Source organism: Etheostoma spectabile, unplaced genomic scaffold (genome assembly GCF_008692095.1).
Source record: "Etheostoma spectabile isolate EspeVRDwgs_2016 unplaced genomic scaffold, UIUC_Espe_1.0 scaffold502, whole genome shotgun sequence".
NCBI classification, from domain to species: Eukaryota; Metazoa; Chordata; class Actinopteri; order Perciformes; family Percidae; genus Etheostoma; species Etheostoma spectabile.
This window is the reverse complement of record NW_022605621.1, coordinates 4,071-18,205: the sequence shown is the minus strand read 5'-3', so window position 1 is coordinate 18,205 and position 14,135 is coordinate 4,071. Positions and strand designations below refer to the sequence as shown.

The 14,135-nt window shown below is 44.4% G+C and overlaps 1 protein-coding gene and 1 non-coding gene across 2 annotated transcripts in view; both read left to right on the top strand.

The window, feature by feature from the left end:
* rpl18a (ribosomal protein L18a) overlaps positions 1-3,667 on the top strand; it is a 5,056-nt gene extending 1,389 nt beyond the window's left edge. Inside the window, exons 2-5 of the mRNA XM_032511884.1 lie at positions 987-1,166; positions 2,159-2,288; positions 2,606-2,715; positions 3,530-3,667. Coding sequence (XP_032367775.1) covers positions 987-1,166; positions 2,159-2,288; positions 2,606-2,715; positions 3,530-3,622 — 513 coding nt within the window. The 3' untranslated portion in view covers positions 3,623-3,667. The remainder of the gene's footprint in view (positions 1-986; positions 1,167-2,158; positions 2,289-2,605; positions 2,716-3,529) is intronic.
* Positions 1,876-2,007, top strand: LOC116686847 (small nucleolar RNA SNORA68). The gene has a single exon (XR_004331380.1). It is a non-coding gene; the product is annotated as a small nucleolar RNA SNORA68 (small nucleolar RNA).
* Positions 3,668-14,135: the final 10,468 nt, after the last annotated feature.

Genomic DNA, 14,135 nt, shown 5'->3' with positions numbered 1-14,135 from the left:
TTGTCGCCTTTCTCTGATGCTGCTGTGCCGTAGAAAGTGAATTCAAGGGTCAACAAATCCTCGTTAATTACTACGGTGTCTCCAAGCCGATTAATGTCCTTCCTGACGTCGGTACCTTGACTTGTGTGTTCATAGATTACAGTTGTGTTACATTTAGAGACGCACAACACATCACAACACATCACAACACATCACAACACATCACAACACATCGCGTTCAGAGGCGCAGAAACAACATCACGTAAAGACACTATTGAGTTAGTTTGTATAGTATCGGGTGAAAAAAATGCACTTTTAAATGCAACTATTTTATTAAATTAACGTACAAACAAATGGACAAAAACTTATTTAATTGGTGCCCTTTGTGTTCACTTCAATGTATAAAATGTATTTTTCTTCTTTTTAAACCAGCAAGCAAAACGTTGCTATTTCAGCAGAAGACCAAAAGCAGCAGCGTGCTATAACATCGGGTTATTCAGGGGGGGGGGGGGGGTAGCTCGGTTCGTTGGGGTTGGGAACCGGAGGGTTGCTGGTTCAAGTCCCAGTACAGGTTGTGGACTGGCAGCTGGAGACATTCCAGTCCACCTTCTGGGCACAACCTGTCCTGGGACAGCAGATGTAAAATAACCTTTTGGCTAATTCTGACACATTTTATGTGTATTATTAGTGTGAATTGTCCCTGTAAAATATGTCAATCGACTATTGAACCAAAATTGAACCCTAAAAATCTATTTTTGAATTGTGATATCTCTGCAATTGTGCCACCATCGGTTCGATACCTGTTGTGCTGGCCCTGTGTAGTGGTGTGTGTGTGTGTGTGTGTGTGTGTCTTGACTCGAACATCCAGTAATGTTAAAAAAATAACTAAATTCCAAGACATCGGTGCTCAGATGTACGTGATGGTTTAAGGATGTGTCTAACATCATTAAATACCTCTGATTAGTTTCATAAACGCTTGCATCCTAACCCAGTTCCTCTGACTTCAGCTTAGGGAGTACAAAGTCGTTGGGCGCTTGCTGCCCTCTGCCAAGAACCCCGCCCCCCCCCTGTACCGGATGAGGATCTTTGCCCCGAACCATGTCGTGGCCAAGTCCCGCTTCTGGTACTTTGTCTCCCAGCTGAGGAAGATGAAGAAGGCGTCTGGAGAGACCGTCTACTGTGGCCTGGTGGGTTCATTTTAACTCTGGAGACGACACATCTGTCTCCATCTGGAAGTCAGGTTCATCTGACACTTTAAAGTGATCTGTTGTTGTTGTTTTTAAGTCTGTCGCCACGGATATATATAGTTTTCTTTGTTGTGCATATTTAACCGTGACTTTGTGTCTTTGTCTCTGCGGCTTTTGTAATGATCAGATATCACAGCCCTCTTCTTTCTACATTTAAACTCTCTAAACAGCACTAAAGTAAAGATCATCTTTTTACACTCGGCACATTGAGGGTGTTAAAGGGCCCATATTATGGAAATCTCTTTTTCTGGGACTTGGTTATTTTGTGTCTCTGGTGCTTCCACACATACTGTACACACTTGGAAACATAAAGTCTCACGTTGGATGCAGACGTCTCTCTGCAGCTAGAGAAGTTCTGTTGGGACTCGTTGGAAAAGATCTAAATCCATAGCCACCTTGTCTGTAAATGTATTAAAACCTAAGGTTCCACATGGGAAATTATCAACCCAATAGTGTGTAAAGTCACCGAATGTCACGTAAAGAGCAAAATGTACAGAGTGGAAAAGGTGTAACTCAAGAATGTAAAAGGAGAAAAGTTAGTGGAATTAAGGTCTCAATTAACAAAATTCTGAATGTAATATCGGGACATTCTTTACTCGTTCTCTACTTATTGGAGCGCAAGAACATTAAATAAATGTAACATGTGTAACATGCACCCAAACCCAAAGACCATGTCCTGCCAGTGGTGTGGTTTTGTCTGGTGTGCTAACAGAAACCTGATCCTTGTCGCCTTTCTCTGATGCTGCTGTGCCGTAGAAAGTGAATTCAAGGGTCAACAAATAATCTCTGACCTTTTTATTGTGTCCGTTTTTTTGACTTTTGCTCGCTCATGCAACCATTTCCATGTGAGATAACTTCAGTCTGCAGCTCGCAACGTACAAACTAATTGTCAGAATCGTGACTGACGTCCTGTTGTTGTTTTCCCCGTTCAGGTCCACGAGAAGACCCCCCTGAAGGTGAAGAACTTCGGGATCTGGCTGCGCTACGACTCTCGCAGCGGGACACACAACATGTACCGAGAGTACCGAGACCTGACCACATCTGGAGCCGTCACGCAGTGCTGTGAGGACACACACACACAAACACACACACACACACAGTCACACGCACATACAGTCTCTACACACACACACAGTCACAAGCACACGCACAGTCTCTTGCACACGTGCACAAAACAGTCTATGAAAGACACACACACAGTCTCTCTCTCTCTCATACAGTCTCTCACAAACACACACAGTCTCTCACACACACACACAGTCACACACAGTCTCTCTCACATATACACACACGCACACAGCCCTAGTCCCATGTTTGGGGTTGTTGTGAGAATGTTAAATGTTGAGTTGTGTGAACCGTCTCTGGTTTCTGTCCCTCAGACCGTGACATGGGAGCTCGCCATCGTGCTCGCGCCCACTCCATCCAGATCATGAAGGTCCAGGTCATCGCCGCCAACAAGTGTCGCAGACCCGCCATTAAGCAGTTCCACGTGAGTCTCTCACACACACACACACACGCGGGTCTCTCTCTGGACCGCCTCGACCTCGGGCGGCTCCAGTTTAAAACCCGCCAGACCAAAAGCCAGATTCCTCTTCCAGGTTTTCAGCTTCCATCTCCAAACCTGGCGGTTCTGAAACTGGCGACAGGTACAGAACCAAGGGGGGGCGCTGCAGGCCCAGAACACGGTTTTTATAGTAGCAGACTTGTACATGTAGTGGAAAGAAAGTGTCTATTTTGCTTTACTTTCAAGTTTTCTTTCTTTCTTGTCACACCCCAGTACTCTGTAATAGGAAGTTACATGCAAAGTTCACCGCTTAAAAGATACAGCACAGAAACAACTAAACACTGTGGAATAGTCCATTATGGCTAAATGAATGAAAATAAATAAATAAATGCTTATGTGGGTGTGCAGAGCTTTGTCTATTTGTAGTTTTCTCCTAAATTCAACAGAACGTAGCTTTAGATAATGACTATAACTAGTTGAGATCAGAGGACGTTGAGTGGATCTCAGATGGGTAGATGTCAACGTTTAGTCCTGGTACTGTTTTCAAACCATTAAAAGAATTCAAATGCTGTAAGATGAAATAAAACACCCCAAAAATTCAATGAAGGTCATCATTAACTTGCCTGGAGACTGTTGAGACTGTATGGAATCATCCATGTTGTTTTTGGGCAATCTGGCTGAAATAAATCCATATTTGTGATCTAAACCCTTTTGAAACGGGTCAACACGTGTTGCTACCAGAGCTGCTGTAGAGGTCCTGTGTAAACTAACATCATGTCTCCTCTGGTTCCTCCGTCAGGACTCCAAGATCAAGTTCCCCCTGCCCCACCGCGTCCTGCGCCGCCAGCACAAGCCCCGCTTCACCACCAAGAGACCCAACACCTTCTACTAAACCGGTTTTTCACTTTGTGCGGCAAAATAAATCGAATGGAGAAAATAAGCCGGTGTCATTTTCTCATTTGTCCATAATATGTTGCATGAATACAACCTTCATAAATAAATGTGTGAGCTGTAGGCAGCGGTGGGACGGACCTGAGGACACGTCCCAGGGCTCAGTGGTGGAGCCAACTGGAGGGTTGGGGGTTCAATCCCTGGTCCTGCAGTCCCATGTCGGAGTGTCCTCGGGCAAGACACTGAACCCCGAGTTCCCCGTGTGTGTGTGTGTGTGTGTGTGTAGGGGTGTGTGTGTAGGGGTGTGTGTGTGTGTGGCTGGTGAGCAGGTGTGGCTGGTGAGCAGGTGTGGCTGGTGAGCAGGTGTGTAGATATGTGTGGGTGTGTCTGATGAGCAGGTTGGCGTGTGCGTGATGGTGAATGTTTCCTGTATGATGCAGAAGAGCTTTGAGTAGTTAAGACTAGAGAACTGATCAGGTTTTGCATCTATTTTCCTTTGATTTAGTCTTTTTATGGAACTCTGGAAGTTTTGTATCTATTTTTCTTTTATTTTGTGTGTCTTTGTCGTCATTTTGTGTCTGTGTCTTATTGTGGAGGATTTGCATTTGTTTTGTGTGTCTTTGTCGTCATTTTGTCGATAACGTGTTCATTTCTGAACATTTTGTCTATTTTCAGTCATTTTGCATCATTTTTTTTAAACGCATCAAGACAATATGGTACCAACACACACAATACTCACATGAAATTACACACACACGCAAAGATGGACGTACCACATTTTGTGTAGTTTTTCCATTTGTAGGTGCTGGATTTGTGTGTCTGTCTTGCTGTTTATCTCAGGCTGACCTTTGACCCTCTGGCAGCTGCTGTTCACTGCTGTCATTCAACTTCACAGCGTTGGAAAAAGACATGAGAGAACGTCAAAAAGGTGTGTGTAACTGTGTCTGTGTGTAACTGTTTGTGTGTACCTGTCTGTAACCGTGCGTCTGTGTGTGTGTCTGTAACTCTGTGTCTGTCTGTAACTGTCTGCGTGTGTCCATCTGTGTGTAACTGTGTGTGTCTGCGTGTCTTTGCCCTGAGTGGCTGCTGTTGCCCCGTCTGTCCACGTGGTGGTGCTGTTCTCCACATGAAGCAGCAGACGGAGTTCACACAGGTTCCATTTTTAAATTATTTGAAAACGTTCAGCGTGACGCATAATAGGCGCATGCGCATTGCGCACATGCTCAAAGTTAAACACATGCACACACACACACACACATATCCACACACATGCATACACTCACTAAAGTAACTAGTAACTAAATTCATCTCTAAATGCATCAGCTCCTCCAGACGGGCTGAAGCCGCCTCTTCTTCGGTGGCCTGGAAACGTGTGTGTGTGTGTGTTTGTGCGTGTGTGTGTGTGTGTGTGCCGCCTCGTTAGGGGACAGGATGTTGCTTTAAAGACGGAAACGTCAACACACTCAAGTGCAGCTCGTTAATCCCATTAACCCATTAACGAGCCTGATGGTGTGTGTTTGTCGGGGCCGATCATTCAATTAGACCAGGAGGGACACGGTGGAGGACTACTACACATGAGTAGTCCTGGTCTTGGACTCAACAAAGGTGGTCTTGACTAGTCGTGGTCTTGGACTCGACAAAGGTGGTCTTGACTAGTCGTGGTCTTGGACTCGACAAAGGTGGTCTTGACTAGTCCTGGTCTTTTCTAACTCTAATATTTGAATAATTCTACATAAATGAGGGTTATTGACCATGAATTCTAAATAGTATAAAACTAGTAAGGTGGTGGTGGTGGAAACTAAGAAAAAGTCAGAAAAAGAGACGAAAATGTCAAACTTTTGTCTGTTTTTTTACGCTAACAGAGCAGAGACGATGCTGCAGATGTGAGTTTTGGGGACAAGTGGCCGCGGCGTGTTGTCTGGCGTCTGCAGAGCGTCGGCGGCCTGGAGCCGGACCCTCAGCCCCCCCCCAATCACAACAGGAAGAGGATCTATCAGCACGGAGCTCCACGCCCGGAGGGAGAGCACACACACACACACACACACACACACACACACACACACACACACACACACACACACACACACACACACACACACACACACCACACACACACACACACACCCACACACACCCCCACAACACACCACACACACACAGGGTACACACAGGACATACATGGACCTGACACACACACACACACACACACACACACACACAGGGACATACATGGACATAGACACACACACACAGACACACATGGACTCAGACACACACAGAGAGACAGAGACACACACACACAGATACACATACAGATAGACACACATACAGACACACACACAGACACACACTAAATGACTTTTCTATCCACAGAGATACTTGATGTATTTTGACGTGTGGTATTAGTAGTTTTACTCAGGTAAATACTTCTTCCCCCGCTGGTCTATTTCAGTGTGACGGACGGGACCCTCATCTAATCCACAGTCATGTTGTTGTCATGACACTTTACTCCAATATTCCACTATTACTTCTGAATATGACCCTTTATCCTCCTGATTCAGACGTGTGACGTTGTGGTGTTACTCTGGTTTTAGAGGCGTTCCTCAGAGATGTTTACAGCTCATTGAGAATCAAGAGTGAGTTTCTTCTGGTTTGGGACCAGACCCGATCAGACCCGACCAGACCAGATCAGACCCGATCAGAAGGAGGAACACAGCCAGCTCCTTTTACATGTCATCAAAGATGGGGACATCCACAGGTTGTTGGATGCAGCCCGTTGTCCCTACGGACGTGTAAAATACGGACGTCCACGAGACTCCAATGAGACGTCCACCGCTGGAACACGTTGAAATCATTGTATTTTGCGCAGCTGCACGTCCACGGGAACATTAGAGGAACGTCATCTGTCATCAGACGTGGAAACAGCTTGGTCGGATATGGTCTTTGATCAGAATAAGGGTAGAAACTGAGGGAGGTCAACGTCTCGTTGATGATCTTCAGAGACGGACCGATGCAGAGAGAGATACCGCATCAGCTGGTTAATAATAGAAAGGAATGAAGGGACACTGCCCCCCCCACACACACACACACACACACACACACACCCCTCCCACCCCACCCCGACTGATACCAGTAAACCAGTTTGTCTGTTTGGGGTTTCTCGTGAGGACTCGATGTGTCTTTGGGACGTTGTCTGCTGATCTGACGACAGATTATGTCCTGATTATGTCCTGATTATGTCCTGATTATTTGACTGATCTCGGGTCAGTTGGTTCTCCGTCGTGACCTCAGCTCGTCTCCAACAGTCTTTCATTCATTTCTAAAAATAGGATCTTGTTCTTGCCTGAGAGGACTCGTTAACAGACGCAGATTAGACCCCGGAGCCTCGGTTGTTACAATCACATCCTGATTGGACGGTTGCTTTTATTATTTTACGTATGAAACCATTGGAGGGGTAAAACCAGGGAGCTGAGCTCATGTCTGAACCCCCCCCCCCCCATGTGAGCAGACCGGGAGGAAATACTGGGGGACATGAACTACAACTTCTTCTTCTTCTTCTTCTTTTTTGTTTTATGGCAGGTTGCAACCAAAAAGCTGTTTTAATATCAGATGTCTACTCGAGATCATTTTTGATGTTTTCAAAGTGACATTTTTGTACTTTTGTTCTTTTATTTGTTTAATTTCTTACTTTCATACTTTCATATTACAATATTTGTACTTTTTCGTGTGTAGTTTTATTTCATTACAAACTGTGTTAACTGAATATTTGTACATTTTATTCTGAATTTCTTTTTTAAAATGATATTTTTGAAGTTTGAGGGTTTCTAGTTGTCCTGAAAGTGTCTCCTAGTGGACTTGTTGTGGTCTGTGTCCCAGCTGAGATGTGACCTTTGACCTTTGACCTTTGACCCTGTGCGTGCCTCTCTGAGTTTCAGACGGGCGTGAGCTGTCGCCACGGCGATAAGAAGCCGCCCAGCGAGTCGGGATATAAATAGACGTCTTATCGCCTCATCAGCCAATCAAATTAAACGAGGAGGAAAAGTTTCTGTTCATCCGTCGGTGGCTCAAAATAACTAAATAATAATAAATAATAACTTAAAGCAACGTCTCAACATATTCCAATTTAATACGTATTTAAAGAAATCAGATTCCAGAGAAACCTGGAGCTCATATTGAATATATTGAATAATTAGAAGTATGTGGATAAATATTGTTGTGTTTGTGTAAATATATGAATGGGAATACAACTTTTGGACTTTTAGGACCTGAGCATGTGAGTGTAGTCCAGGCCTGTGTGTAATGACAACAGAGTGATGAATGAAGTAGACATTATTATTATTATTATTATTATTATTATTGTTATTATGAAGCGATGCTTTCTGGCTCCACGGTGCCCAGTGAGCTGTTGGCCTAAATACCAGGAGGAAACAGGATTGCCGTTATGGATTTAAGGAACATGGATCTATATTTAAACTGAGCAGCAGAGACAAGGACACTCGCGTTCAAACATTGATGATGGGATGTTTCACCGTTTGACGCCGAGCCGCATCAGCAAGAGTTCATCTCTATTTTAGTGACACATGAAGAAGAAGGGGGGGGGGGGGGGGGGGGAAGCGGAAGTGCCCTTTAATCCTCTTATATAAAATGATGCATGCTCATATGCTGCGTGTCCAACGGCCGCTCGTCTTTCCAGATAAATTGGATATCTCTGATTTGTAATTCACCTGTGGCCAGCAGGGGGGGGGGGGGGGGGGGGGGGGGGGGGAAGGCAGCGTAGCATCCTGGTAACGCATTAATTTAACCATTGGGATACTTGATAGTCGTGGGGGGGGGGAGCATCCACTTCATCATGTCTTTCAAAACTCTCTTCAGAGCAACAGAATAGTTATGTTTACCCCTCGTGTTGTCCTCGGGTCAAATTTGGCCCATTTTTCATTTTTTTCATCACAAAAAATGGGCCTTCGAAATCAGCTGAAAATGTCAACATTATGAATATCAAATAACTTTGGAAAAAAACATCAAAAAAGCACGCACAACATTGAAAAAGTGACAAAAAATGTCAGGAAAGAGCTCTGCTGGTGTTGACGGTGGTTTGTGTTGTCCGAGCCTGGTTTGCATTGTCCGTATTTGTCTAGCCGATGTCTTGTATAAAGGTCTTTGTCCTTATGTAACCGTGTTGTTGTTTTAGTTGTCCGAACTTGTCTAGTCCTCATCGAAGTCCTGTCCAAATGTCTGTCCCGACGTGCTGTGGCTAGGTTTTGTGTTTCTGCAGAACAGGAACCTGCTGAAAACCAGTTCTAGGACTGAGTCAGGCCCGTTTGCGTTGTGATGTAATGTTACTTCTTGACTTTCCTGGATAATAAATAAAATATTAAATGAAATGAAATGACGGGAAGACAACACGAGGTTAAATGAAGCAGAGCAGACTTTGATGAGTTAATGTTGCAGCCTGATGACCTTCCATACTCCTCGTATGACGATAGAAGGTCAGAGAGACTGAGACGGGTTTTCTAAAAAGACCAAAAGATCGTCTGCAAATAATGAGCGATGATACTGCGTATCAGGGCTGTAGGACTTGAGTCCGGTCTTGGACTCGAGTCTGGACTCAAGACCGTTTTTCTATGGTCTTGGACTTGTCTCGGACTCGGCCGCTGGTCTTACCCAATACGTCTTCTGGTCTGGACCGAGTCCAGGTGTCTTTATTATGTTGATAATAATATTGGAGGGAAAGTGAAACCCAAAATGATTGTCTTGATACTGTCATGCATAAGACCTTTATTCTGTCCTGGACTCGGTCTTGACTTGGACTCAACTAGTCCTGGTCTTGGACATGTCTTGGACTCAACACAGATGGTCTTGACTACAGCCCTGCTGTGCACCATGAACGTATATCGGTGACACCCTCATCGGTCCTCAGCCCGGTTAAGACTCGGGCTGAGGGGTTAGAAAACAAAGCTTTGATCATGCAGTACCAAGGAAGGTTTTACCAAAGCCTCTAAAACCTCTAAGACTGACATAGAAACAGATCATCAGGCCTGTCCAAGGCTTTCAAGAGACAGAAGTGAGACTGGGGTCCTATTGTCCTCCGCCGCATCAACGATGTGGAGAAGGCGTCCAACATGGTCTGCTGCCGGTATGGGATATAACTGTATTTTTAGGAGAAAGTTATTATATTTGGTTTTCCAGTACATTACCAACACCAGATGTCATGTTTTTGTTGAGTACTTCACACCTCTAGGCTCTGGACTCTCCTCGGCTCCGAGCTGCAGCCGGTCCCCGACGACAGAAACACGGCAGCGTGCAGCAGCTTGGACGTGTGGACCATGGGCATGGAGCGGTGTGGAGCAGCGTGACGTGTGCAGAGGACCCCCCCCCCCCCTTTCTGCTGCTGGACCTTATGAATGAACAAGTGTTTCATTGTGAAATTTTTTTTTCTAACCACATACATAAGTGTTCAGGGCTGTTATGGAAAAGTAATTGGTGCAATTACAGGGTGGTGGTGGCGAGGGGGGGGGGGGAGGGGGGGGGGTATGTGTCAGAGGGTCGGGGGCTTTCCCAGAAATACAAAGTTTCCTCTGCAGAAATCTGCTGCAGCGACGTGGAGACGACTTTTTTCTTGTTCTTTTCTTCATGTTTGTCTTTTTTTTTTCCATCATCCAATATATATATATATATATTTTTAGTTTAGTCTGTTTTTCTGTAATTTTCTTCATTTTTTCAACAATTTTGTCTTTTTTTCGATATTTTGGTTTTCATCACCCAACAGTTTTCTTGGTTTTTAATTTTAATTTAAAAAAAATAATAATGTAGTTATTGTTGGGGGGGGCTCCTCTGGTTTTTCAATGTGTTTGTCATTTAAAAAAAAAAAGTTGTTTTCTTTTTTACCGGACATGCATGAATGCAATGAAGACATTTTCACCATTTTCACCATAATGTGAAGCAGAAAAGGCCCGAACTGTAACATCTGTAACATCTGCAACATCTGTAACATCTGTAACATCTGTAACATCTGTAACATCGGTAAAATCGGTAACATCTGCAACATCGGCAACATCGGCAACATCGGTAACATCGGTAACATCGGTAACATCGGCAACATCGGTAACATCGGTAACATCGGTAACATCTGTAACATCGATAATCTGTAACATCTGTAACATCTGCAACATCTGTAACATCTGCAACATCTGTAACATCGGTAACATCGGTAACATCTGTAACATCGGTAACATCTGTAACATCGGTAACATCGGTAACATCGGTAACTCGGTAGGAACATCACTGCTAACATCGGTAACATCTGTAACATCGGTAACATCGGTAACATCTGTAACACGAACATCGTTCGTACACATAGCTCGTAACATCTGTAACATCGGTAATCTGTAAAATCGGTAACATCTGTAACATCTGTAACATCGGTAACATCGGTAACATCGGTAACATCTGTAACATCTGTAACATCTGTAACATCGGTAACATCGGTAACATCGGTAACATCGGTAACATCGGTAAAATCTGTCACTAAATTCAGTTTGGAATAAAGTTTAAATAAAATAAAAATGTTGATTTCTTTTACTTTTTTGTTCCTTTTTTCACATTTCAGTTGTTGTTTTCCATTTTTTTTTTTTTTTCCAATTTTTTATTTTTTCTACATTTTGTTGTGGTTTTTATGCTTTTGTTGAAGCTGCAGGTGAAGAATGAAAGAATGAAAGAATGAAAGAATGAAAGAATGAAAGAATGAAGATGGAAGAATGGAGAATGAAAGAATGAAAGAATGAAAGAATGAAGAAGAATGGAAGAATGGAAGAATGGAAAGAATGAAAGAATGAAAGAATGAAAGAATGAAAGAATGAAAGAATGGAAGAAGAAGAATGAAAGAATGGAAGAATGGAAGAATGGAAGAATGAAAGAATGAAAGAATGAAAGAATGAAAGAATGAAAGAATGTCCTGTATTTATTTTACTTTACGGACCCCGTCGAATCTGAAGGGTCCTGATAAAGAATTTCCTATAATTACACTGGAAGAAGATTGTCTCTGAGGGACGGTTGATTTGTTTTGGACGTCTGTCCTCACCTCTGGTTGGTTTTCCAGAGTCCTCTCGGGGACACATGCGTTGAGTTGACCTCTGACCCCGTGGTCTAAAAATAAACCTGACAGCTGAACAAACAGCTGCAGGTCCCGGTTTCACCACGTTGTTGTTTCACCGTGAACGTCTCAACTCGGAGGTCAGAAGATGGAAATGAAGATGCAGAAGACAGGTTGTTGGTGTCTCCTCTGTCTCCTCTGTCTCCTCTGTGTCCTCTTTCATCTCTGTCTCCTCTGTCTCCCCCGTCTCCTCTGTCTCCTCTGTCATCTCTGTCTCCTCTGTCTCCTCTGTGTCCTCTTTCATCTCTGTCTCCTCTGTCTCCTCTGTCTCCTCTGTCCTCTGTCTCCTCTGTCTCCTCTGTCTCCTCGTCATCTCTGTCTCCTCTGTCCTCTCTGTCTCCTCGTTCTGTCTTCCTGTTCCTCTGTCATCTCTGTCTCCTCTGTCTCCTCTGTCTTTGTTCCTCTGTCATCTCTGTTCCTCTGTCTCCTTGTCTTCTCTGTTCTCGTCTCCTCTGTCTCCTCTGTCTCCTCTGTCACTATGTTCTCTGTCATCTCTGTCTCCTCTGTCTCTCTGTTCATGTCTCCTCTGTCATCTATGTCTCCTCTGTCTCCTCTGTTTCTCTGTCTCCTCTGTCTCCTCTGTCTTCTCGTGTCTCTCTTCTCTGTTCTATGTCCTTCTCTGTCTCCTCTGTCTCCTCTGTCTTCTCTGTCTTCTCTGTCTCCTCTGTCTCTATTGTCCTCTGTCTCCTCTGTCTCCTCTGTCACCTCTGTCTCCTCTGTCTCCTCTGTCTCTCTGTCTCCTCTGTCTCTCTCTGTCTCTCTGTCTTCTCTGTCTTCTCTGTCTCCTCTGTCTCCTCTGTCTTCTCTGTCTGCTGTCTCCTCGTCTCTCTGTATCTCTGTTCTCTGTCTTCTTCTGTCATCTCTGTCTCTCTGTCTCCTCTGTACTCTCTGTCTCTCTGTTCTCGTCTGTCTCGTTTCTGTCTCTCTGTCTCCTCTGTCTCTCTGTCTCCTAGTCCTCTGTCTCCTGTCTCCTCTGTCTTCTCGTTTCTCGTCTCCTCTGTCCTCTGTCATCTCTGTCTCTCTGTCTCCTCTGTCTCTTGTCTCCTCTGTCTTCTCTGTCTTCTCTGTCGTCCTCTGTTCTATGTCCCTTGTCTTCTGTCTTCTCTGCTCTCTGTCTCTTGTCTCTCTGTTCCTCGTCTCTCTGTCCTTGTCTCTCTGGTCTCCTCTGTTCTCTGTCTCCGTCTCTCCCTCTGTCTTCTCTGTCTTCCTGTCTCCTCTGTCTCCTCGTTCTCTGTTCCTCTGTCTTCTCTGTCTCCTCTGTCTCCTCTGTCATCTCTGTCTCCTCTGTCTCCTCTGTCTCCTCTGTCATCTCGGTCTCCTCTGTCTCCTCTGTCTCCTCTGTCTCCTCTGTCTTCTCTGTCTCCTCTGTCTTCACTGTCTCCTTTGTCTTTGTTGTTTTGAACCACACAGGATCGTCGGCAAAAGGTTGAATCTGTAGCCTTGCATTGCCGGACCGTCCTCCACAAGGCCGCAGAGGAAGGTCTATCCAGCCCACACAGCATCCTGGATGGGACAATAACATGCTCTGGATTATTGGCATTTCTCTAAAATAATAACGTTTTTTTAAACACTTTTGTCCTTTTTCCGCATTTTTCTTGTTTTTTTTCCAAATTTTTGTTACTTTTTTATGCTTTTGTTGCTTTCAAATTGTTGTGTATTTTCTAATAAATACATAAAATACTGTAAATTGAAGTACGGTACCTTTACTGTGAAAGGAATTCACAGGAACTTACTGGACAATTGTTACAGTAAGTTCTGTTCATTTACATGTTAAAGGACGATGTTTTTGTTGTTTTTTTCCACATTTTTATTTTATTTTTCTACATTTTTGTTGCTTTTTTCCAGATTTTCCCCTTTACAATCATCACAGTAAGTTACCGTGGATTTTACATTAAATTTCTTACAGCGTTGTTTCCAGGACTCATTTTTGGATTCATTAAATCCTCAAAACTACCTTCACTTTCATGCATTTTTAGTCCGCCATTTACCAACCGTTATTATTTTTTATGCCAAGAACCTATTTTATGAAGCCCTTCAAGCATTAATGGCGTCTCCCCCGCCCCCCCATCCCCATCCCCCCCCAGGTTTTACCTTCGTGGGGGAGCTCCACTCACTACAGTGTAAATACGTTGGAAACAACGGCGTTATTCTGCAGCAGAAGAAAGCTCCATAGATGGTTTACACCTGAGCCCCCCCCAGCCCCCCCAGGCCCCCCAGGCCCCCCCAGGCCCCCCAGGCCCCCCACGCCTGGCCACATATTGGCTTTGATTACTGTAATTGGTTCTGAGGCCCTGCAGAAAACCAGCAAGTCCAGTAAAAATCCCCCTCTCCCTAAAGCCATTAACCCCGTCATAACGAGCGGTGG